The sequence below is a fragment of the Parus major genome, chromosome Z (genome assembly GCF_001522545.3).
Source record: "Parus major isolate Abel chromosome Z, Parus_major1.1, whole genome shotgun sequence".
NCBI lineage: Eukaryota > Metazoa > Chordata > Aves > Passeriformes > Paridae > Parus > Parus major.
Window position 1 is genome coordinate 18,669,071 of NC_031799.1, and position 26,229 is coordinate 18,695,299.

General features: G+C 36.3%; 1 protein-coding gene across 4 annotated transcripts in view; it reads left to right on the forward strand.

The window, feature by feature from the left end:
• The window catches only part of NDUFAF2 (NADH:ubiquinone oxidoreductase complex assembly factor 2), a 56,831-nt gene that overhangs the window by 26,788 nt on the left and 3,814 nt on the right, over positions 1-26,229 (forward strand). For 2 of the 4 annotated variants that reach the window (XM_015652881.3, XM_033511355.1), the window contains exons 2-3: positions 7,250-7,339; positions 16,575-16,615. In XM_015652881.3, coding sequence (XP_015508367.1) covers positions 7,250-7,339; positions 16,575-16,615 — 131 coding nt within the window. Of the gene's footprint in view, positions 1-7,249; positions 7,340-16,574; positions 16,616-17,180; positions 17,628-26,229 lie in introns of those variants that run through there. The other 2 variants (XM_033511356.1, XM_015652882.3) reach the window with 2 other exon arrangements.

Genomic DNA, 26,229 nt, shown 5'->3' on the forward strand with positions numbered 1-26,229 from the left:
ATGGTAGAAGCCACCACAGGATGGTTGGAAACCTACCCTGTGCCTCATGCCACTGCCAGGAACACCATCCTGGGACTTGAAAAGCAGGTCCTTTGGAGGCATGGCACCCCTGAGAGGATTGAGTCAGACAATGAGACTCATTTCAAGAACAGTCTTATAAACAGCTGGGCTAGAGAACATGGCATTGAGTGAGTGTACCATATCCCCTACCATGCACCCGCTGCTGGAAAAGTTGAACGGTGCAATGGCTTGCTTAAAACCAGCTTGAAGGCACTGGGTGGGGGAACTTTCAAGAACTGGGAGATTAATTTAGCAAAAGCCACATGGTTGGTGAATACCCAAGGTTCCACTAACCGAGCAGGCCCTGACCAATCTGAGCCCTTTAGAATGACAGATGGAGATAAGGTTCCAGTAGTACATATGAGAAGTATGCTGAGAAAAACTGTTTAGGTTAATTCTGCCTCCAGCAAAGACAGTCCAATCCGTGGGGCTGTCTTTGCTCAAGAACCGGGTTGCACTTGGTGGGTGATGCAAAAGGATGGAGAGACCCGGTGCATACCTGAAGGGGACCTGGTTTTAGGGTGAACAACCCATGACACTGTGCTTGTATCTGTATATGCATGTACATATGTATATAGTTAAAGTAGTGTGTGTTTGTGTATAATTTAAAGGTTTAATATTTGATGTAACATTTTGGTATGGGAAAAAATTCAGGGTGGATAATGTTAGGGGTTAGGTGTCCTTTTTTTTAGTTCTGGCTTGCCCATGGAATTTTTACCCATTATGTGCTGGGACAGCCTAACTGTGGGTACTTGGTGGGTGCTCAACAAAAGACAAAGAGTTTGGCTGGGCCCAGCAGGGGGGAAGGGGGCAGGAAAAAAGGAGGTGGGGACAGTTTGGCGGGTTTTGTTCAGCTTCAGAGAAGGACACGTTGGGTGCAGAGCTGTTGCGGTGGGGAGAAGGGAATTTCGCCATCACCCAGACAGAGCTGTTGCTGCTTCTCCTTCTCCCCTCTTTGTTGGTGGCCTCGCACCCCCTGTCCTGATGGGACGTGTGGCAGTGCCAGGCACCACCGCGGAGCTGCTGATACACCTCAGCCACCGGCCCAGGATCTCAGCTCGTCCCTGCTGTTCCAGCTGAGTGTTCCTCAGAGCCCTGCAGGAGCACCGGGACTGACTGCCCGAGGGGTTGTGAAGCAAAGCCTCTCCTCCATTCCTTCCCATTTCGGCCGAGAAGGCTGTCACAGGGTCCCTGGCTCTGTTTTGTTGATAATGCTGTAGTTATTGTTGTCTGTGTTCCTCCTTATACACACCAGTAAAGAACTGTTATTCCTATCCCCAGATCTCTGCCTGAGAGCCCCTTGATTTTAGAATTATAATTATTCGGAGGGAGGGGGTCTACATTCATTCCAAGGGAGGCTTCTGCCCTCCCTAGCAGACACCTGTCTTCTAAAACTGAGACAATATACTAACCCCCAAAAGTAGCATTAGTACCCTGAGAATGTATGTGCAGCTATTTGTAATAATTCTATTTATTGTGGAAAAAGTGGAGGTGGTAAATGAGTTTTTGCAGAAGATTTCTAATTGAAAAGTAATGAATCACCCAAACCAGTCTGTAACACTGCTGTGTTGGGTCACATTCCAGAATGAATGTTCTTCAGAGCTGTGTCTTTCTTTTCATTTTATTTACAATTCATACCCTTGGTTTAATTTACCTGTTTCTCTTCCCACTTTTTTTTTTTTTTTCACTGCCTTTTTGTTTATCTCCCTGCAATATGTTTTTATTTATAAGAGTACAAGTTATTGTGCACTTTCTATCTGCTTGCTAAATTCCCTTTGTAAATGCTAAGTTCCCATTTTAAGCCATTTTCCATACATTTACGGAATAAATTCAGCATCTCATTCTTGGATTTATTCACATTTTGACAGTAATTGGTAGAAAAGCCTTTCTTGAATATGATAGACCAAAAGAAACCAAAAGAACAGTTGGGAGAAAGCTTTTCTGTGACAGACCACTGAGCTTCCATCAACTCTCCAAGGAACTGCCATTTGTACTGGTATCATTTGCACTTGTGTTCACAAAGGAGTGTAATGTTGCATAATTCTAGAAGGCTTATTGTAGACTCATTTACAAAACAGTGCTTCTTTTTAGAGACATGGTATGTCTTTAGCTTCACAGATGAGGAGGAAGATGTAAGGCTTTCCAGTGAGCAGGGAGTGGGAACTGGTGGTGCTGCATCCTGCTGCCAGATTAAGAGAGCTCAGGGGCTACAATGGCAGTGGATATTTGGCAGAGGGATTTGTCTGTCCCTTTAAGGAAATTGTTTCTCCAACAAATGTTGCTTAATTTAACTGCCACAGCCCAAGACACAGCAGGTTTTCAAAACATAAGATTTGTGTGAACATACATAAACTTCATGGGCACTGATCCCAGAGGAAGTTACTGACTGTCAACTGGTAATTGTTTTGGGAAGTGAAAAGAGACTGTGATGTTTATAGGGTATATGAGTCTTTTTCTTTGGCAGTACATATTCCCAGAAATGGAAACAATTTCCCTGGCTTCAAACTTTCAGTAAAAATGAAGAAACATGTGTTCCTTTGGGAAGAAATTAGTACTTGCAGACAACTCTGGAAAGCCAAATTTTTGCTGTTAAAATGTAAATGTGAATTGCAAAATTGAAACACAATTTTTGACCATGAATGCCTCATTCTTTTATCTTTTTTTGACTTGTTGAGTCAGCACTTAATAAGTGTAATATTGTTTGATCTTGCCTTGCTGTAAAACTGGGAATCACTGATCTGGTTCATTTCAGGTTAATGGAAATCAGATCCATCTGTGGCATTGCTGCTCGTAAAAACTGAAATGTGTTCCTGTTATGATTTTATAAAGCATAAAGCATTTTAGATTATTTCAAGTGTGTTAATTATTGGAGAAAATATAGCCACATCTGTGAGTGATAGATGTTAGATGCAAATACTTCTTTGGTATTTCATGTTCATTTCAATTTTAATTGGTATTTCAGAACACTGTATTTATTTTGTGACTGAATATAATGAACTGTTGGAAGTTATTAATTTGTCACTAAGCAAAAGTTAATTAACCTCCTAGAAATCTAAATTTGGAAAAAAATCCATAATTATTTGGGTAAAATATGTTATTTTAAAATATTTACGTCTTTCCTAAGGTGAAAATAATTATTGCAGAAACACTGGAGTTGTGACCATGAGATAACATTAATACAGTCATCACTGAACAGATTCCCTCAGCTAAAAATCTATGCAAAGGAATAGTGGCTTTCACAAATTAATACTCACCTTTAAAAGGGTTGTCTTTTATAATAAACTTTTTTCCCTTCTTCAGTGGAGATGAAAACTTAATCTTGTTCTGACAGTGATGGGCTGCTCCTGCAACCTATAGATATGTAAAGCTACGTTTGTTACTTCTAGAGAAGTAGCTTTTCCTCTGCTTTATATGAAGAACTGCTCAGCTGAGTTGCTTTGGTAATTTAAGTACTGCTTTACATTTAGCAAAAACTACAGTTTATTTGGTGGTTTCCAAACAGGAAAGAAATGGGTGGCCTGTTCTTTGAGTGTTGTAAGATACTGCTGAAAAAAATTTTAGAAACCTTTGTTTTGAGTTTATTTTGGGTTACTGAAAAGGAAATGATAGGCTGTTAGGGAATGAAGTACAATTTAAAATCTCTTCAAAGTACATAGTACTTCAGTAAAAATGCATGCTTTAAAAATGCTTCTTTCATTATGATTTAGAGTGCTGCTGTGCAAACTGAAATTTAGGCCACTTGCCTTAAATTCACAAAGGCTACATGTTCAGACTGTGCATTAAAAAAAAAAATAAAATCTTAGTAATGTGTTTCTTCCATGGACATTTAGCATGCAGATGTTGCCAATCAGCAAGCCAGAAGAGCCCTGGTTCTGAATTCTCATGAACATCTGATATTCATTCTGTTTGAATGTGAGCATGTGAGAGGGAGATCCCATTTCCATCTGCTGACTGCAAAACATGCAGATGTTTTATACCTGGCAGGAACTCATGTTCAGGTGGCTCAGTTCAGGTACCAGAAACATCCAGCTCCCTATTGCTGGTCCTGTTTCTGCTGTCACTGATTATGTGTGCCATAGTTTGTTTAGCTGTACATACACATTGTCCAGACTTGTTTGAGGGTTAACAGGAGATCTTTTCTTAATAATGGTTCTGTAAACAGTGAAAATCAATCTAGGGTTGCTGAAGATCTTTAGAATAGTGTGTATACTTATTGTTTTTTAGAAATTGGTATCAGAATAGCAATAATTTGGTTATAGAACACCACAATTTTTTAATTAATTATTATTATTTTTATCTGGAAGGTTCTTCAATAATTTTTTCTAAACGTAAATACATACATATATATATATATATGTATATATATAATATTTAGTGACTCCAGTGGATTAACTAGGATATTTTGCCCATTGAAAGACTTCTCTAGCAGTTACTGAAAAATTAAAATATTAATTTTATAACATCTGTGCATATCTATTGTTAACCATGGGTTTTGTTGTGAAGATACAACCTGGTTTCTAGGCTCCCTACTCTATAGATAAGGCTGTAGAAAGTTAGAAACTGATTCATTATGCCATTGGCTACCCCTTTATGTTTCACAGAGTATTTCATTTGCTGGCTTTGACTATCCCCTTCTTATGCCAGCAGGCCACAAAACTTGTGGTAAACACTTTTGTTTTGGGGCTTTTATACAAATTCAATTCAGTCATGATGCACTGGTTTTCAGGAAGACTGAAATGGAAAGGTTTAGGGAAAATATGTAAGAAAGTATATAAATGTAAAATGTGTAAATACTGTATCATTTGCTGAAAGATATTTCAATTACTTAGGCTTCTTGACCCTTTTGCTGTCTGGAAAACTGCAAAACTGCAAATCTTGGCAACTTTGGTGTTTAGTGTAAATGATGTTGTATCTGATATTCTCTGTGTATATATGGTGAATTCTGTTAGATTATAAGGTGGCCTGCTTTTTAAGACAAAATTGGATATATTGTGTTATGTATATAATCCCAACTTGAAGTATTAATGGTTCTGTGTTTCCAACATCCAATTGATGAAAATGAGGTTAAATTTAAAGTTAAAACTGCTCTTATGGTTCTATTTTTAATTGTTTCATATGTATGCTTTTACAAGTCTCTTGCATTGCTGTAGCAAAGACCTAAGTATTTCTTTAAAAATATGGGAATGAACTAATAGGAAGCAAAACAGTCAATAAAGTCAATCTTTAGTATGAAAAAACGCTTCCCTAAACTCTAATATGTTTTAATTACACCTAAAGAGGCCTCAGTGCGATCTCCCCTACAAAACCTATGTAAATTATTTGTCACTGGTGGTCGGCCAAAAAACACTTAGGGGACAAGGCAAATCAGACAGTTGAAGTTAATTAGTGTCATGTGTGCATCACAAATGCAGAAAGGCTTAAAAGCCACCATCAATACTCAAATAAATCATTCGGGAAATAATTTCTGAGTTTGGCTCTACAGTGTGATTTGACTGTGGGATCTGGAAGATTAATTTTTATTTGAGTTTTATGAAAGCTTGCAGAATAAGAAGTGGTATATTTTGTTAAATAATACCAGTCACAGATTGTGGCGGCAGTGAGAAAAAAACAGTTCTTCACTACCGTTTCTAATGGCGGTTTATTCAGATGGTGTAATACTCAGATTATGGACAGTTTTTTGAAAGGTGTTGTTCTAACTGTAAAGTCTAGTAGCTTTACAAGATTGGAGGAGTTTTTTTTTCTGTGACTGGTATAGGATCAGCCCTGATTAGATACCTCTTCAGCTTTTTTGGACAGTCTTCTGTATGGGAAGAAAGTAATTCTGTAGTTTTGTTTTGCTTTATAGATGAACAGCATAAGAAATTAAATCATCCATGGTACTGTTGAAAAAAGTTAAGTTACAGCTAGGCACAACTATAATTTCATCAGCATATAGGAATTGTATACTTATAAAACAAATAAGCATCAATTGTATAACTTCCAACACTGATTAAAATATTTAATGTTGAGGATGAATGTTGAGTATTCTTTTCCTGATGGAATATCTTGAAACAATAAAAATGTTGCATTGCTTAAAAATAAAATATAAAGCTCAAGAAGAATCTTAAAAAAGGATTTTCAGATTATATACACGTTCTTATTTTACTGTATTAAATACTTAGTAATGAATAATACTGTGGAGTTTAGCTGCTAATGGTTCCAAGTCTCAACTGGTATCAGTTTTGAAACAACTTCAGTTGAAATACTTGTTGAAAGCATACTGAATGAATGAATGAATGAATGAATGAATGAATGAATGAAGCATCAATCGCTTCATTATGAAATAAAATTTTTTATGCAAATATACTTCATGTTTCCTCAAAATGTCAAGTTTTTCCATATCAGCACCCCAGGAAGAGAAAAATCTGGTAGAAAAAGCCTAGGAAATATTGTTAGGTTTTTCCCTATGAGGGATGGGAACCTTGCATATTTTTCTAGCACCTGCTATTTTAAAAAGCAAATTAAAATACTCTTTCTTCATACAGTAGCATAATATCTGACAGTCAATCTGCTGTGTACCACCTTACTGTTCCAACTGTTTAATTCTTCTTTGGCAGTAATAGAAGCAGAATGTGAGATGTAGATTCAGCTTCCCCATGCCATCTCCCCCTTCAGTACACTGAATGTTCCATATCAGATTCCTACCTAATGATTTTTGGTTTTTAACAAAGAAAATATTTCATTTATAGACAGTTGTTAAAAATCTCACAGGCACAAGGCAGTTGCCAGTGATTGGAGGTGATGTGGCCTAACTATTTTGCAAACCTAACCAGTGAGCTTTGAGTGCTGTTTTTCATCATCTATAATACAAGTCAACTTGGAAGTAGAACACATAAACTTTCATTGAAGCTATTGAAATATAAAGTTTCAAATTAACTTCTAGATGGTAATAATTTTCTCAGTATTTTAATCTAATTTTTATCCTGTATGTCACTGCACTCACATGAATAGCTACAGTTCTTTCAAACTGATAGGGTGATCAGCCATTATAAATTTATATGGAAATACATAATATATACACATATTATATATACATGTAAGTACAATTAAATATTTGATATATGTTTATATATATAGTTAAATAAAAATTATATATAAAATATATAATATAAATATATGTGGTTTTCTTTCTTTTTTTTTTCTGCTATAGGGCAGACTATACCAGAAAGAAGATTTGTAGAAACAGTAAATCATGAAGCATATAATTATCAAATTGGTGACTTTCCAGCAGAATGGGAAGGTAAATATTTTGGTTTTATTTCAGGATAATTTTGCCATTGAATGTAGACTGTATTTTTAATGGAAAGCCTGGCTATGTAAACAAGTAATTTGTTAACTTTCCTTTTGGATAAGGCAGACTTTTATTTAACTGGATAACAATTATGAATTCTTAAAGTAACTTCTTGAAAAATGGGATAAATTTTGTTTGAGAAGTCAATACTTAATAAAAGCCTGTGTGGAAATGTCGTATTCCTATTACATATGAGAATATTTGTGCCCATGGAGAATCTGACTGAATGACCAGCATTAAATGCATTAAATAACACAAAACTTCCTTATTATTTCTTCAGTGCAGTGTAATATATAGGTTGACCTACATATTGGTGGTACAGTGATAGGGCTGCTTTTTTCATGGTGTATTCAGTTTCCTATACTCTCCCTTGTGCAGTCTAGTAGAGAGTTGGAGAACCTGTTAATTAACCATTTTGTCCAACTGCTACTAGTTATTAAATTCTTGTCTGAAAATCTGGGCTATAATAAAAATTTCAGGGAAGTTAGCTTGTTTCCTTAGGATTAGCTGATCAGCTCTTGGAGAAAGAGAGAAACAAGAGAAGGACTATATGTTGGTCTTTGAGGTTGGTAGGTGCTTGAGCCAAGTATGGGATTAAATGTGACTTGAAATCCAGAACTCTGCAGCATAAGCAAGGAATTCCTGAAAACTATTGTTTTATAGTATGTACTAACAAGGAGGCTACCCAGCACTCAATATGCTTTTTGGAGAGGAAAAATACCTAGGCATCTCCCTGAAACTGGTAGGTTCAAAGCCAGGAGATTTTAAGCAATATGTATTTAAGCTCTGCAATTCCTCATCATTGAATATTCTGCTTGCTGGAAGTTTGCATGAGTTCAGTAAGAGATTAAAAGTATTGGTGGAAGAAAAATTGTTCTTGCACACAGATACTACTGTGGTTTAATTTGTCAGTGTGATGCAAATGAATTGAGTATACAACATGTTTTGAGGAAATGTCTTAGTATACTTGCTTTATACTTGCTTTACCTTATTCTCTTTCCTTTATGCTTGATGCTCCTCTCTGAGGGAGATGATACTGAGCAAAGAGAAAACTTCAGGCTCATTACATCCCTTCATGGAATCAATAGAAAAATAGAAAACATTACCTAATATTTTATCACTGTCATTACACTAATTCCTAGGATTTTTGCTACAATAATCTGAGGCTAGTATTAAGAGCTGAAGGCATCTAGTTTGGCAGTGTTTGCCAACTAGTGAAACCACAGTATCAACAGTGTCTGTCTTCTACTGCTGCAGTACCCACAGTGGGTTGGCAAGTCTTGCTCTATTGTTTCTCGTTCTTTATAGCCATCCTCTGAAGGAGAGCAGCAACTTAATAGGCTTGTCTTAACTAAATCTTCCAGTGCTTGAATGGACAAATCCCACTTTCTGAAGGTCTTTTTCCTCATCCAAAAGTGCTCAAGTCATCGGTGCTTATCTTAGTTCTCTGTGACTGTCATGCAAGCACTGCACCACAGACACCGAGAAGCATATATGAAGCTTCAGGCGACTGCTCTCCTGTGAATGAATTCTCATCCAGGACAATTCACTAGTCTCTGTTTGCACTTGGCTGGAATTAACAGGAGCACAACGCATACAGTCAGACTGTCTCAGATGGGTGTAGGCTAATCATCCTTTCACAAATGGTCTTAGACTGCATTGTTCAACCAGATTGCAATAGAAACACATTGTTTCATGGTATTGGGACCTGTGAAGCACTAAAAAGCGATTGCTATATCTCTCTTCAGAAATTTAGCACAAATCCATGTGATCTGACAGTGTGTTGCCTGGAAGGTTGCAGCTTTTTAGGAGGTTATGTGTGACAAGACTTTGAAGTCAAATATCACATACCTTCATGGGCATATGGGCTTGCCTACAAAGCTGCAGCTGCCACACCTGAGACACACTGTTCAAGTCAAGGCATCCTGTTCAGGTTTGTTTTAGAGAAGAAACAATTAACTGGCCAGTCCTGTTTTTATGAGCTATGTTTATAGGTTTGTTTATAGGTTTATTGCTTAACTTCCTCATCTTTGTAACTGTGAAGTTTTCTGTTTGTGATACTGTCAGCAAATGCAAAGAATTCACAGATGAAAGGAAAATTTGCAGTTTGTAGATTCTGCAAATTTCCTCTTAAGTACTTGTCCTGATTTTGGCCAAGGACAGTTAATTTTTTGCAATCGCCAGGAGGGGGTGTGGCTGATGGGGTGTGGCCAAAATCCAGGTGTTACACAATACCACCTCAGGTTATTGCTGGGAGTAGGGGAAGGGGATGCTGGCTTCAGAGAAACAGGGTGTGTCCTCTGGTTGGGAAAAAACATGGCTGTGATCATTTCAAATCATCCTTGGTGAGCATTTTGCATGTAAATTGCCCTCTCTTTTGTATGTTTTTATTTTTATTACTAATACTAATATATGCTTTCTTATCTCATTGCTGTTTCCAGTAAATTGTTATCTCACCCTATGATCTTTCCTTTTTGTGCCTCCCATTCCCTCCACCATCAGTGGGGAAGGGTGGAAGAGGAGGGCAGAGGGAGCAAGCAGGCAGCAGCTTGGTTTGAGGGGCTTTTGTGGGAGAACTAAATTGGGGACTGCTGTTCCTCAACTACAACAGTACTGAATTTCTCTAGAAAGAAGAGATATGTGCATGCTTTTTTCCCTGGTGCATTTGTTAAGCAGAATGGATGTGTAGTGTATGTGTAGTGTATGCTTCTGAGAGATAAAGATGGGAATTCTGGTAAAAGGCTAACCTGTACTTTTTTGTTTTGTGGATGTAGAATTTTAAAAAGCCAAAAGTAGTACTTCTGCTATAGGTATAGAAGCTGTTCAAAGAACTATTATGTCTTTGCTACATATTGTGGGGTGTGAGGGATGTAGGATGCTCTGAATTTCAATTCATCACTACTTCTATTTTGCCTTCTGTAAAAACAAAAAAATCTGTATTAGTTAAAAATGTAAAGGAATGGAAAGTGGATAGTTCAAATACTACCATAGAAACAAGTTATCTGAGTAAGAACAGTTTAATTCAAGATTTTTAGACACTCTTTGCTAAAATGTTCATTCCATTTCTGTCCCAATTTTTTCCTCTTTAAGACTGGTATAGAAGTTTCCCAGGCCCACAGGACCTGTGCTGAACTTTCACTGTGTGTCTTCTGTCCAGATGCCTGAAAATTTCTCAGTACATTCTTTCTGTGGGTGTTTGCATTATGATTTGTGCTATTATGGATGCTGATCATTCCAGCAAATAACTTTAGACTTTGCTCAAGACTCCTTTTTTTAAAGGAGTTCTAAAATACTTGCCATTTCCTCTGAACAGTAAAAGATGAATATAAGGTTAGAATCTTACTTCATATTTCTTACTTTGTTTTCTCTTTGCTCTTGGACTCTGCTGGGCACACACATCTCCAGGGGCTCCTCTCCAAATCCTGTGTATGTTCCTTTGACTTCCATGGCCTCTGCTTAAGTTTTGGCTGGCTCTCCTTCCTCTCCCTTTCAGGCTTTTCACTTTTAGGACTGTGCTGAAGAGTTTGTTGCCTTTTCTCCTCCTTTTCTTGGGACCTGTAGAGAGCTGCTTTTTACCAACTGTCTTTGTTCTGCCAGGACTCAGGTTTTTTTACTTGTGGACAATTCTTAATTTCCACCTCATTTAAAAGCAGTCATCCCAGCATCATTTCCCTTTCTTTGTTACCCTGAAACTGTAGGACCAGAAAAAGAAACCTCTTGTCCCCAAAATTAATAAAAGTTCCATTCCTGGAAACACAGGCATCACTTGTCTGCAGAGAACTTTCACAAAACCAGGGACAAAGGATAGGGTAAGGAGTGAGAAGAGACTGTAGAGAAATTGGAAGGGGGCAGAGTTAAATCTCATTCTGTACCTAAGACATTCAACTGTCTGGTACAGCTGATAACCTAAGGAACTGATTCTGGTGCTTTGTTTATCAAGTTTTAAACATATAATAAAGGTAAAGGAGACCGGGCAGAAAGCTATTAAGTGTCACCCAGATCACAGGCTCAATCTGTGTAAGCTGTTTCTTTGACTCTGGAGAAGGTGGTGTACTGGGTCCTGGGAGCTTACTTGAATACAAGGCCAAGGGTTTACTCCTGAATGACTTAAGAGGAAATTTTAGCCTAAACATGTTAGTTTTAAGTGCTCTGCAGGATTGAATTATGTACATTCTCAGACCTGTGAATTTTATGAAAAGTTCTGAAATGTCCATTGAGGCTTTTGTAAAACTAAAACAGAATTCCTTGTGTTATCCTTAGTGTTGGCTCTTTGTACACATAAAATTCAATTAATTTTAATTTTAAAAATCCAAAACTGTATTTCCTCCGATACTATAGTTTTAAATTTAGAATGCAATCCATATGTATAAAAGAAATGTTGCCTGGTTTTGTTTAGGTGAAGTCTGTTATATTTTACTTCAAAGTGTGAGTACCTATTTTTCCTCAGGAAGTATGGATGCACACAACAGATAATGTTTCTTTATTTTAGTTCTGAATGTTCACCTGTTGAGGAATGTGTAATTTACCTCCTCAAGATATGTCAGTAGTGCTCATGAGGGGAGAGCTGTAATTTTATATAGCATAGAGATGGCATGTTTCATGCAGCATTTTGTTTGTCATCTACACCTAATCTCTCTTTTTCTTGGTAACATTTAGTGATTCATGAGAGTCATAATTTGTATGCTTACTTTTATGGTCATTGCAGAATATTATCTGCCAGTAGGAGTCTTAAAATTCAATGAAAATTTCATGCATACTAATAAGGATACAAATGAGTGCTGATGAAAGAATGTGAATGTCCCAAGGTAGGAAATGTCCAGCTAAAAGGAATGCAAGATTCCTTTTAGACAAAGGTGGAATTAAAATGAGTCCATCCAGACAAAATTAGAAGCAGCAGTTTTAAATGGAGGCAATGATTCATTTTGCCAAAGCCTTTGGGTGCAGGGAAGATGTTTTGGTTACACTCAGTACATACATGTTACCTTCTCTGCCAGGTTTAAAACATCTTGGCTGACAATGGTGAAGACGTTTTGTTTTGTTGGCCTGGGAAATGGGAATGTCATGTAAAAGAAATTTCCCAGCTATAACAGTCAACTTTTAATTACCTATATGCATGTGTGCATATGTTGTTCAAATAAAATGTAATAAAGCACCTACCTACATTGTTTCCATCAACAAATATTTGAGATGGTATAAAGCTGTTCAGTAATTTTAAAGTGCATTCACCAAAGGTATAATGCAGATCATAAAGAAAGGTACAAGAGCTTTTTCGTTACTCAACTGCCTACACAGATACGTTTTCCAAAGAGAATGCGAAATATATAAACTTCAACATATTATTTACTTGAATTTTGTTAAACCTAGTGCTAACTCAGTAAGAAAATGGTTATATTTTTGTACACCTTCATTCTCCCTTTTCCCTACCATTAATTTCTCCTACACCTGAGTTATGAGGTGTTGGTGATTTTTTTTAATTGTGTGTTGGGTGCTCAAAATTTTATTGATAACTTAAAAGTCAAAGATTTGAAAGGCTTTTAAAAATCTTTCTGTCTCAAAGAAAACTACATAAAAACTGGTGAGAATTATATATATTAGTGTCCTTCCATTCTTATCCCCAAAGATTAATGAGTGGTTAGATGAATTATTAGTAAATGTATTTCTTTTGAAAGACTGATAAAATTATTAGATGCTAAACTGCAGTGTGCTAAAATATATTGAAATTAGATGATGTTTTCTTTGCTTTTAAACTTGTATTGCATCTTGAGCTTTATGAAGAATATTTGAGAAGTGGATTTGCGCAAAGGAATATGATAATGTTATATCTAACTAACTTCATCTTATGGATACAAAAAAATTTTAGTAAATTTTCATACTATATTGTTCCCTCAGCTACATGGCAATGAAGACATCTTCCATTAAATAATGACTTTTTTGTGCAGTTCATGAGAGATATTACAATTGAATTATTTGCAGTAGTTCAGAAAACACTATCAATATTTGTGCCAACAAATTTTATGTAGTGTTAAGCTGAAAAATATTTGTACTCCTGACATTTATTAAAAAAAAGATAGGTTAATAGCTCCAATAAAACCATCTTTCAAGTGTTGTTATAACTGGAAAAAAAGAGCACAGTGTTAGAGCTGTGTGCATTATTTATGTATTTAAATAGATAGAGTTCTATTATGGAATGTTTGATACGAAAAATCTTCCTAACTAAGGTTTGTTTCTTTGCTTTTGAGTTTTGATAGTGAGTTCAGTTAATGAATGAAAATGTATTGTGTAGTGGTCCTTATTTCACAGCCTTTGTTCAGAGCACATATGTGATTGTGTTACCCTTCACTGTCTTGTTTGCAGCTTTTTAAACGAGGTATGTAATTAAATGATCAAATCATTTACTAGGAGTATTCCATTCATCTGAAAATCATCTGTTTCATCAAAACAGGGAAACCAGTTGCACTAGCATTTTACAGTGCTAATCCTACAGGGAGTTGCAGCTATGTCTTTTTCCATAAGAGCAAGCAGAGAGATATTCCACAGTGTCTTTCATGCTGATGAGTTTGTAAAGTGTTTAGAAACAAGTTTGACTGCTGATCTGTCTATGCAGATGCATGCACACACATACATGACTTGTCTAGTAGTCAAAGAAAATCTATTCTAATGTTTATATGTGAGCAGTACTTTCTAACTGCAACTTAATTTTTGGAGTATTTAAATGTTTTTCTTTAGGGATCAGTTATTATAATCTGAAATAAAAATGCAGCTGGCGTTTTAAGAAAATACTGCAATTTGAAAAAAAGTAAGCCAAATTTTACAAGCTGAGAGTTGTGGGATTGAAAACAGTGGTACTGTCCTTCTATAGGTCAGAAGCAAGTTATGGTAAGGTAGAAGTTTATATTTTGTTTAAAGTAATCTGTTAAATTTTGATGGTTTAAAGCTTTACTTTTTTATGAGACATTTTGAACAAGTATTTTTCCTTTCTTCTGTTTCTCCAACTGCATCCTTTATTGATTAGTGTCTAGTATAGGTGCTTTGCTATATCTGAAATCTCTACTACATTTGCTTTTCTTGATGATGTTGCTAAGTGTTTCAGTATTCTGAAACTGTTGCAAAATATGGACAAAGGTAACTCCTGTCAGGAGGAAAGGCTTTGTTAAGATTTTCTTCAATAGCATGGTTGGTTTTTTGCATAGTGTATGCAAGGCTGCCAGCTGAGAAGTGTCAGTCTCTGTTTAGTCTCTCATCTTCCCAGAATCTGCAGTTTGAAATCCTTGTAAAATTTAAGTGTTTGTAAGTGCTACAGCTACATGCAAAAAGTTCTATAGTTCTACAGATTTAATAAAAAAGTCAGTTAGTTGTATTTTGAATTATCTTACTGGGCTATTTTTCTTTCCACTGACATAAAACTTGGAGAAAGGGTGATGTTGACTATTCATAGCTCTGTCACTTCTCCACAATGACAGATTTGGATCTATTTTTTGTTAGGAGCACTGAGAAGAGATGACAGGGAATGCTTTTAAGAAAAGTAGTTTGAGAGACGTTTAAAAGTACATATCTTCAGGAAGTGGCATCTGATAGACAAGAACCAAAAGGATTACCTTTCTTCATATCTTTACAGGTATTTTACCATTAAACTTTACCATTAACCAAGGCTGTTGGCCTTGACATCCTGGCTAAATTCCAATCTGTTCTACCATTTCATGTAGCATTGTACCATTTCCCTTTGTTCATATGTTAATTGGAAGCTAGTCTCCCTAAAACCAGTTGCATACTGCTGCTGAAGCCATGGTGTTAGTGTTTCATCTTCTATGTAATTGCGTTTTCAGAAGCAAGATGATGTTATGACTCTGTTTAGGTTTTAGTGTCTTAGGCTTGCCTAAAACATCATTCCCTGGTTCCCGTCAAAATACAGCACAGATGGTATTAGAAAGTTAAAATACGGAATAGTTACTTCTTAAAGCATTTCTGAAACTTTATAGATGACAACAGGTGAGGCCAGGAATTTGAGTGGGTTATATGAAAATGTTATTTTTGCTCTAATTTTCAAGCATAGTAACAAAAATCTTAATTATCAAAACAAACATATGAAATAACATTTTGCTGCATCTCAGCACTTGGAAGTGGCTTTCCTTATGTTTGTCATTCTGTTCATTACTGGCTACTGAAATTCTGCTACTAATTAATTTGAAAAATATGGCAAGATGAATGTCTTAGAAGTATCCAACCAAGAACCTACCAATTGTGTGGATTAAAATGGTGTGAAAAAATGTTACAGTAGTGATATTTCTAAAAAGTGGTGTCAGATCATTCCTCTAAATAATGTCTGTAGTACTTGGAGCTTTCTCTCTTAATTCATTGACTGCACAAACTGAGACCTGTCAGTGTCTGCGATGGAGTGTCTGGATTGTTGCCTCCTGACAGTCCCAGCTAACAGTGGTGTTAGTGATGGGAGTGGGCAAATGTCTGTGGATCTTGTTCAGAAAACAGGAGCTATAGGACAATTGTCACTGCTATAGGACAATTGTCACTGCCACTGCTTTTATTCCTCTATTCCTCTGCTGTACTTTTCCAGCATGATTTAACTGAGATAGAGGGACCCCAGTCATGGTACCCGCCCCTCCTGGAAGTGAGTAATCCCACAGAACCACACAATATGTTTCAGTCCAGGATCTGCAGTCTCTCAGTCAGGTCTGGGTCTGTACCTTTCATACCCATAAAGGAATTCTACCTGGTAGTAACATAAAAAAAGTTTTCAGCTTCAAGAATGTCTGAAGCATGTGCAGGAATCCTTTTTCTTTAGAGTGGTCTAAGGCTGTTCTTACTTTCCATCAGTCAGCTTGTCATTTTCTTAGGGTGTACTCTGTTACTCTGTTTTTCAAGCTCAACAATAAGCCTGTGCCATAAGCCCTGCTTTTTAAGCTCTGTTTTGACAGCCAAAGTAATATGTAAACCATGCCCAAGGTGGTGGCACAGAGGTGACACCATCCCCCCACCCCTCCCTTCTCTGAAGACTGAAACAGGAGATAATATCTTGTGCCTACAGTTTGGGAAATGACAGGTTTGCCAGGTTGTGGTGAATTCTATTGTAATTTTTTCATAAACTTACTTTTTGTTACAAATTCATAATGATTTTGAGTTTTATTGCTGTTTGTGATGTTTTAAATAATCCATTTGATTTCTTTTTCAGCATGGATAAGAAAAAAAAGAGAAGATCCACCCACCATTGAGGTGAGATGAAATGTCTTTAAATTTTCAATTGTTGTAATGAAACTACCATAATTAATTTATAGTGGACTCATCTGTGCAGTAGTCTGTCACTTGTGGGGGAGAATTTAGTATATTCCTTGCCTAATTGGTGAAAACATGCACTGACTAGGTTAGAACACTTAGAAAAATGTAAAATAAGTAGAAATATAAACTCCATTATTCTTCAGTCGTTCTCTGTGTGAATTCTTTTAAGGTGGTATACACAGGTTCTTTAAGATTATCATAACCATTGAAGAGTATCTTCAATTAAACTGGTTCTTAAATTACTGTTACAGCTTTTTTAATTAATGTAAAGTTTTTTTCACGGTAGTTGATGTTAAAACGTGGGTTTCAAACCCAGCTGCCAGTGGTTTTATCAAAACAAGAAAACCAGTTGCACTAGCATTTTACAGTGCTAATCCTACAGGGAGTTGCAGCTGTGTCTTTTTCCGTGAGAGAAAGCAGAGAGATGTCCCACAGTGTCTTTCATGCTGATGAATTTGTAAAGAGTTTAGGAGCAAGTTTGACTGCTGATCTGTCTATGCAGATGCATGCACACACATACATGACTTGTCCAGCATTTCTACTGCAAGTTTCTAAGGAATGTGAGACATTGTTTACTGCAGAAGATTCCAAGTTGCACCCATGGAGGCAGATACTTGACTTGCTTCTGGAGTAACTGTGACACACTGAGAAAGAAGATACGTTGGCATCTCCTGCCATTTGGGTCACTGAGATCTTCTGGAACGTCCTGGCCTGTGAAAAGTTGTCCTGACTGTCTGTGTGTTGAGATGACCTGGGAAAGATTGTCACCTGATACTGACAAACTGTAGCTCATTGAAACAAGCTCCTACACAATATACTAATTATTTTTTAACTAATTATCTCTGCCCCTCTTTCACACTGAGACTATAGAGACAGTAAGGGCTATAATAAACCCAAAATGAAAGAAGTTTAAGTTAAATTCAAGTTAAATTTAAGTTTTAAAGTGAAATTTATTTAATTGTATTTATCTATTATTATTTTATTATTAATTATTAATAAAATTGCTTATTAATTAATATGTATTTACTATTATTTATTATAATATTTATTGTTATGGTATTATTTTTATTTATTTACTTATTATTAAATTTAAATTTATTTAAGTTAAATTTATTCTTAAACCTATTCTGGGAAGTAGTAAATGTGGGTTTGTTTTTCTATTTTTAAAATTTTTTTCCCTTCTCCCCCCAATCTAGTTACTTCTGTAGAGCCATGGAACTGATACTACAACAGTTTTTCCATCTAAGTTTGAACTGACCTCATTTTAATTGCTTCTCACTTATACAACTTGCAAACAACTTTTGTTGTTGAAATTACCACTTAATGTGATACTTGAAGATGGGGGGGGTGTTTTGTTCTATGATTTCTGTAAGCCAGGCTGCTGTGATAGTTGCTCTGAGGTAAACCTGCTTCAAGGCAGGCAGCCTTGGCTCTGGAATTGGTGGAGTAAAACTCCTTCTGGTGCTAGAAATGCTGGTTCATTTTTGAATTAGGGAGCAAGAAGTCTCCACAGGTGAGAGAACTGTAGCACAATAGTGTTCTAAATATTTTACCTTCAAGAAAAAGCAGTTTATGGAGAGTGAAAGATTGCTGTGACTAATGGTGCATTCAGAGTTACAGGACTCCTTATATTTTTAGTTTCATGAGGTAATAGATCTGAGAAATAATTTAGCAGCTAGGTACTTTGCCTGCAGGGCTGTGCATTGACCGTATCACAGAGCAGAAATGATAAACTAGGAATTTGAAAATTGTTACCTTCTCAAGTAATCTCTAAATAGTATTTTTTCTTTTGTAAGAAAAAGTAGTTCAAATATATATATGTTAAAAATTCTTGCTAATTTTTGAAAAGAGTGCTCCCATTATACTCTTAGAATGTGACAGTAAAGCCTAATTTTTTTTCTCTGTATTACAGAGAATAATATGGGGCACTATATGATCCTCTTTTCTCCTAATTTGAAACTGGCACAAACCCTTCCATCACAATATCATTATAAATATAATTATAGTATTGAAATACATATAGCATATTGCTTGGTCCCTGTTTGTAGGGCTGATTTGCTTTGGGTTTTAGCTATATAAACTTTACTGGCTGCTATTCCATGTTATATTCCCCTTTTGACAGTAAAGGTGGTATGGTAAACTGCTGTTTGGCTGCTGTGAAACAAGGGAATGTATGTGGCATATTCCATGTTGAAACCCTGTATTACAAATCTTCTTCTTTCGTGTATTTGTCATGAGACCAGACTGTTTCTGAAGATAAATGTAAAGCCCACAAATTTTGCATTTTTGCTTTAATGACGTTTTGCTGTCAACATCTTATTGTAACAACCCTAAGTTCCCAAAGCATAAATTTCTGGAGCTGTGCCTATGTTCCTATCTTTGCAATCTGTAACAATACTTTTTTGGATGGTTTTCCTCTCTTTTCTACCCTAATGCTTTCTAATTTCAAATGACATATGTTAAACTTTATTACAATTTCTGTTTCACTTTGGCTAGCCCACCATCCCCCTTTCGAATCTTATATATGGGTTTTTTTATATTTGTCTATCTTATCTTTTATTAGCTCTTGGCTATTGATGGTAGAGGTTGCCCAGCTGCTCAGGTTTCATGATGAGGTCTATTACTAATTTTTAATTGAAAATATTGCAGAGATACAGCTTCATAAAGCAGTTCAGTCTTATGGATCACACTGCTGACCACATGTTGGGAACCAATGATTTGGTAAATACTGTAGGCTAACCAAATGTCATTCATAATCATCAGGACATGTCAGTCATTTAAGTGAGGACAAATGTGAGCTGTTCCTCCCTGACAGTGGTAGAGTAGTTGGATCATGACATCAAACTAAGTCTGTTGATTGTTTTCTCGAGACTGGATCATGTTTTGTATTCAGACCATTCTTTCTTCTACAAATGCTTAACTAATATTTTTTGTTAGTTTGTTTGCTTGCTTGTTTCCATTATAAAGCTTTCACTTTGCTCAGAATAAGTGGCTTTACCTCTCTCTTTCTTCAGTTTCTCCCCCCCTTTTTTTTTTTTTGTAATGGAGGACTATTTGTGCAGTGTTAAATATACCACATCCCTAATGGTTTCTTTCCTCTTTGTGCACCCATCCCTTTTCCCCCATTTTTGAAGGAAGCCACTTGGCCTTCTGTGTCTGGCTAGACATAACTCATGAATACTGCTCATCACCTTGGTTATATCTAACCTGGCCAGTTCCATAAGGAATGTTAATGCTAGAAGCCTTGGGCTTGAAAATAACTTTCTGGGATACTGGATAACTGGTTGCCTTTTGATTTTTTTACAGCTTGAAATATACCAAATCTCAACTTAGTTATGTTAAGGATGATATTTTGACAAATTATTGCAGATCACCTTGTTTCTTATGTTCTGCTTAAACATACTCTGTTCCTATGGTAATCAGGGAATCTGTCTTGATACAGAATTCTGGATCGCGCCTTTCCCAGGTCTGAGCATGTGTACAATATGTGTACAGTACATATATTCCTTAATAACAGTGAGAATATGAGCTTGAATATGTATATTTTTGCAGTACTGTAGCATCCCGTCTTCTGGACTTTTATATGTATATTGGAAATGATTATATATGGTTGGCTGAGGAAAATCATTACCTTTATTCCTGTGCATCTCTAAATTAAATTTTAACCAGTTTAACTAGGGCTTAATAACTAAGTTGACTAATAAATTTCTTTATTATGTATGTAGGAAACTAGATGTATGTAGCAAGTGTTTTGGCAGATAGGAAATATGTCATTGTCCAGGGACATTACAGTTTTAAATTAATGAAAATGCTTTGAAGGCTACTAATATTGAAATAATTTTAGTCAAATGCTATTTTGTGGAAGAAGATTCAGTAATTTATCACTTTAGATGCATATTAGTTCACCTGTTAAGCTTTAATGTTGTCAGAATTTATTAACAAAAGTTGTCCTGAGATACAGCAGTTGTTTTATAGAAAACATGTTCCATACATGCAAGTTGTTTCTTTAAGAGGCTATTATCTTCCATTCTTTAAGCTGTAGTATACTTTCTATATAGCTCATCCAAAAATTTCTGAGGTAAATGTAAATATGCTCCTACCTCCCAGTTTTCCTTCTGGCTGCAAATTTCTCTGCTGACTTTAAACATGGCACATTTGTATTTTGGATTTTTCACATCTTGTTTGGAAAAGAAAGAAAAGATGCTTATGAAGGCAGGGAGGATATCTCTCTTCAGGCCTTTCTGTGCCTGACTTCTGTTTGATTTTTTCTTATTTCAGAGGGCATCAGATTTGTAGAGGCTTTTAAAGAATCCTGCCATCTATAACACAAGATACCCAAATATATTTAGAAATCTAACCCTTATTTTCTCCCATAACAGATCTTACAGCTACAGACTACTAATGACTGTGTCCTGAAGCTCAAGGGTATCCTCTGAGAAACCTGGCCTTGTATAAGGCCATGTCTGTAGAATGGAGATAGCAATAAAGTTTCTTGGGGTGTCAGAAAACTAATGAGGAAACTTGCAATTGTGGCAATACTGAGAGAAACTGGTATGGAGAGAAATGTGGTTTATCTCTGAACCCACCAGTGTGGTATCCTGAAAGTGGTAGATGTGAACCCATAGTAACGCATCTATGTGTATAGCGATCTTTGTACTAGATAGTGCTTCCCTGTTGATAATAGATGCTGCTTCCTTTGGAGCACAACACAGAGTTGCACAGCCACAAGTCTCAGTTTGAACTGAAACCTTTCTGTTGGTCTGTATGCATGTGTGTGATATATTAATATTTCATGGGAAGTAAAGTAGAATTGCATGTTCCTTTAATTAGCATCAAGATCCTGAAAATAGTTTGAAATTGAAAAATGTACTAAATGACTGCCTTTCTCCTGCACTATGTACTTGTTACACAGTTATAAAATTCAGTGAGTTCTGAGTAAGTTGGATAGAAGGTGAAAGAAGCTAAAAAGAGCTAAAAAAAAAAACCCTCTGTGATGATGCCTCTATTCTTTCAAATTATTTCTAGGGTATCCATAATTATCTGTTTTGGCAAACTCCTTGTCAAGTGAGGAAAAAACATACTTCAGTGAGTTGTAATAAGCATAAGGTTTCTTTCTCTCAACCCCTGAACAATTGCATTGAAATTAAATTCTGTTTAGTTCCCACAATGTATATATACTCTTCCCATTTGTTTGATCATAAGTATTACTTATTTGAGAGATGGTGTGATCAAAAGTAGGTTCATTCATTCAGGTAAGTTGACACAGAATTTACATTCCCTTAAGGAGAATGGAATGCAGTTTAGAAAAATGCTTTGTTTGACACTGTTGGGATTGCATGGTATAGTTTTGCCTCTGTCTGCTTTCAGAAGCTTCAGCTGAGAAGTTGTAAAATGGGAACACTGACATGGAGATTGGACATTCTTACATAGAGACTAGGGCTTAGCACATGAGTAATTTACTCCTGAAGCCACCAAAAGCTGCACAGTATGATTGACAGTCCAATATTTTAAAAGCACAGGGATAAACATTTCTCCGAACAAAATATTTTCCACCACTGTTATCTAGAACCACAATTAGGATTTGGGCCATATTTAATAACTTAGGTTGCACTAAATAGCATTTTGCATAGTAAATTATGTGTGATTCCAGAGAGCATTATTATTCCATGCAAAAGGGCAGCAAACTGAGCTACAAAGACTTTAAATAGAAGGGAGTAGTCATAGAAGTCAGTAAGAAATAATAAATAAAGCATTTGCAGAAGCCATAATTTTTTAGATTTTTCCTGTTGTTCGTTTTACCTTTCTCTTCAAGTTTGACGTATAACTACTTGTCAACCTCCACAGAGGAATATTGGGGCACCAGTTTGTCCCATTGCATTGCTTCCAAAATTGCCCATGCTACAGATTCTATGACTGCAGAGGAAAGAGCTGCTGCTGCTCTTCTGCTCCTATCCATGTGGGAAGGAGTGCATGGAGCACTGTCTCTGTGTCCTGATTCACTGACAGCACAGCTGAGCGGGGGAGGAGGGCAAAGTGAAGCGTACCAGGAAAAGGGCTGGTACAGATTACATCATACGTAGATTAAGGGAAGCAAGGCCCAAACTGCGACTGAGTCACAGCTACAGTTCCTTGTTTGCTCTGTGGGGATCAGTGCTGTGCATTGCCCTTTATGCAGGGCAGAGTGCAGTGGTGCCAGGCTAATTTGTGGTTTTTGTTGCTTCTACACAGTTTCATCTGTAATCTTGAATATATGTGTAGTTCTGGACAAATATCTTTGCAGAACTGTAAAAATAATTCAGGCACAAACCTCTACTGTCTCCATGTATTGGTAATATGCTTTACAGTCCCGTGTCTCTTCCTTTGGCCACTTGCTACCTTTTCTTGCCAAACAAATGTGTGCTGTTGCACTGTGGTGCCCTAGAAACTATGTTAGCTCATGCCAGAGATTCTGTAGTTCATAACTAGCATGGTAGTACTTCAGTAATAGTAAGCACTGCTTGTCTGCAGATTTAATTTAAACAAAAATTGCCGTGAATTATGATTACTATTTAACTGATTTAGCTTGGTAGTAAATGTGCTATTAGCACTGCTTGTAAAACTAAATATTGTCACTGATCAGAGATCAAAAAACTGAACCTGCATAAAGCAAATCTTACCTTGATTTGATTAACATTGTTTGTTGACGGACCAAGCATATAAAGTTTATGTTCTTTGCAAAATTAGCAGTCAATGTTTGATTTAAATAACTATTTTGGCTAATCCAGATAAGCCTTTCTATTTCAAACTGCCCCTCTGTTTTTGCCATGCAGTGACAGCTTTTCATTTACGAAATTATTTCTCATTCCCAAACTGGTACTGCTGGTCTCATGTTCAGTTGCTGAGTTATCAAGACCTGCCCTGGATCAGAACATACAGTGCTTCCCAAAGATGAGGTCCTCTCTCTGCCTCCTACTCTTGAAATATGATGTAATAGCCAATTACTTCATCTTGCCTATTTAACTTGTCAAACTGGAAAATGGAGTTTAGTTTAATTGTTTGATGATGTTATAAAAAATGATGGTTCAGCTTAACTTCTAGCATTTCGCTTGAGTTTTAGCTAATTTGATAATGAAGAAAAATTCTGACAAGTTAAATTGTCTTACATCAATATTTTTAATACTCTGCCAAAACAATTTTTTAATTCCATTTGTTATTTTTAAAATTTTTGTCAACCTACAGGTATGAATTTTTAACAGGCAGAGTTCTAAGTTCAAATTAATTAATGATTAAACATAAAATATTCAAACTAGACATGAAATGTAAGTATTCTATGAATTGCGCTGTCTACAGTTGAAAAACAATTAATCTGTATAGCTGTTTCTCAGTTCTGGCATCAAACAGTCACTAGCTAACAAGATTCAAATTAAGAGAAATCATGAGTGTTTCAATTTACGATAACTTGGGAAGTTGAAATAGTTTCTAATACAACATAAAGAAGCTATTTATTTCTAATTTAATCAAAATACAAAGCAATCTGAAAAGAAATGTGACATTTTTCTCAAAATTAGTAATAAATAAACCCCTTGTAATTAAAGTGTTAAGTCTAGTGTCTAGAAAACCTTCTGGAAGGTGCCAATCTGTTAAAATAACATTGAAGCCCTGCCCCTTAGACACAGTACTGTGTATCTGCATGTACGTGCAGTGATGCTCTGTTCTCAACTTTGGACTCAGGAGGCTGAAAATGTTTTGTGGGAGGCAGGTGCTGGCGTGGCTGTGGCTGGCTTGAGGGCTGAGGGGGATACAGTGAGGGGAGGACTGGTTCCTCAGGATGTGAGGTTGAGCAGGTGCTGCAGGGTAGAAAGGTTTCAGTAGTGCTGCTTGCATGTGGAGAAGAATAGCAAGAAGTGTTCAGCCAAGACTGGTCACTACTGAGCCTGATTCTACTTGGAGTAATGATTGTATGTAGAGAACCCTCTTTTGTATTCATGACATCTTCCTTCCAAGAGGAACTAATTTTATTTGTTCTAGAAGGCTACTAGTTTATTCAGGAAGGGGAAAGGAGTGACAATAGGAGAGTCTTTAAGAGCAAAAGAACACTGCATTCCAAATATTGACCCTAGAAAGCAGGTCTTCCAGTACAGTCAGGTAGGCATCTAAAATCCTTTGTCTGGATTTTTCTCTTTGTGTAGAATGGAGGTGAATACAGTTTCCACACCACAGAGGATACTTTGTGATACAACTCAGCTGCTGGAGTTACATGAGAGCTTTGAAAAATACATAGTTTGCAGCAAAAGTTAAAATTTCATGCTGGTGGCCGGAAATACAGCCCCATGGCTTTTGCAGAAACACCCTTGGAAGACAGCAACGTGTCTTGAGCTGTGTTGCTCCTAGAAGCAGGCCATCTTTCATTCTTTGATCATGCAGCTGTTACCAATACTAAGATGTCAGATTATGCAGAAGCCAGCAGTTTTGTGGATGAAAAACAGCTGCCGCAAACTCCACAAAGGGCTACTTTGGTATTTCCTTAATAATAATGTTCTTCAAGAAAACCTTACACATCACTTTTTTAAACTCTGCCTTCCTAAGGAGGGAAGACATGCAGCTCCAAACATTAGAAGTGTTAAAAACATCATACAACTTAAAATAATTACTGAAGCTGGACAACCTGCAGTGACAAAATGTCTTGTTTAACTTTCCACCTAAAAATAAACTGGAGAACATGTAGTTGAACTTAGCTCTTGGCATATCATCCTATTTCATATGCTGGGAGCTGATGCATTTCAAAGTGAACATCTGCATGTATGGATTTCAACTACATTAAAATATGGATGGATATCTTAAGGCATTTTTTGGTTTTTAGTTTTGCAGCATAGCCCCAGTTCTTAGAGTTTTCTTGTGATAAAAATTTTGGAGGACATTTTTGACACTCTTTAGATGCCATGTACTTCCTGAGAATTGCTGGTTCAAAGAGTTTATATAATTTATTTGTACAAAAAGAAAGTGTTGGAAGAACAAGCTAATCCTTAAAAAGCTGCAGCTATCTGAAAGAGAATATGTTCTCTGGATTGGATAGAAAGATTTTGTACTTCCCTTAATGGTCAGAGCACATTGCATATTCATATACTTATATTTTAGTAGAAAATTTATTTGGGGCAGTTTATAGTAAAGATAGCCATTTTATAAAGTACTGTGATTCCTCTTAGAGGAGGAGAGAATATAAGTGTTCTGAATCTGACAATGTAACTTGAACAAAGGAAAAAACTCACAAACTAGCTTTTAGCCCTAAGTTACTTTTTATAGCAAACCAGACAGTAAAGGATTGGGTAGCAGTGGAGTCTCAAAGTGAGAATATATTTGACCCAGTTTTTCTAATATGCCAATTGACCCAGTATATCCAATTCATATTCCAGTGTACATGTTAGCGGCATGAGTTTAATGCCAAAAATTAATGTGTATATTTTGTAGTAGAAAAATTTTTGTCCTGGTCGATTGTATAGAAAATTCTGAATAAGTCACTTCAGTTTAGGGTGGGTTTTTTGCATTTGCTAATAAGAATAATTTCTCATGTTGTT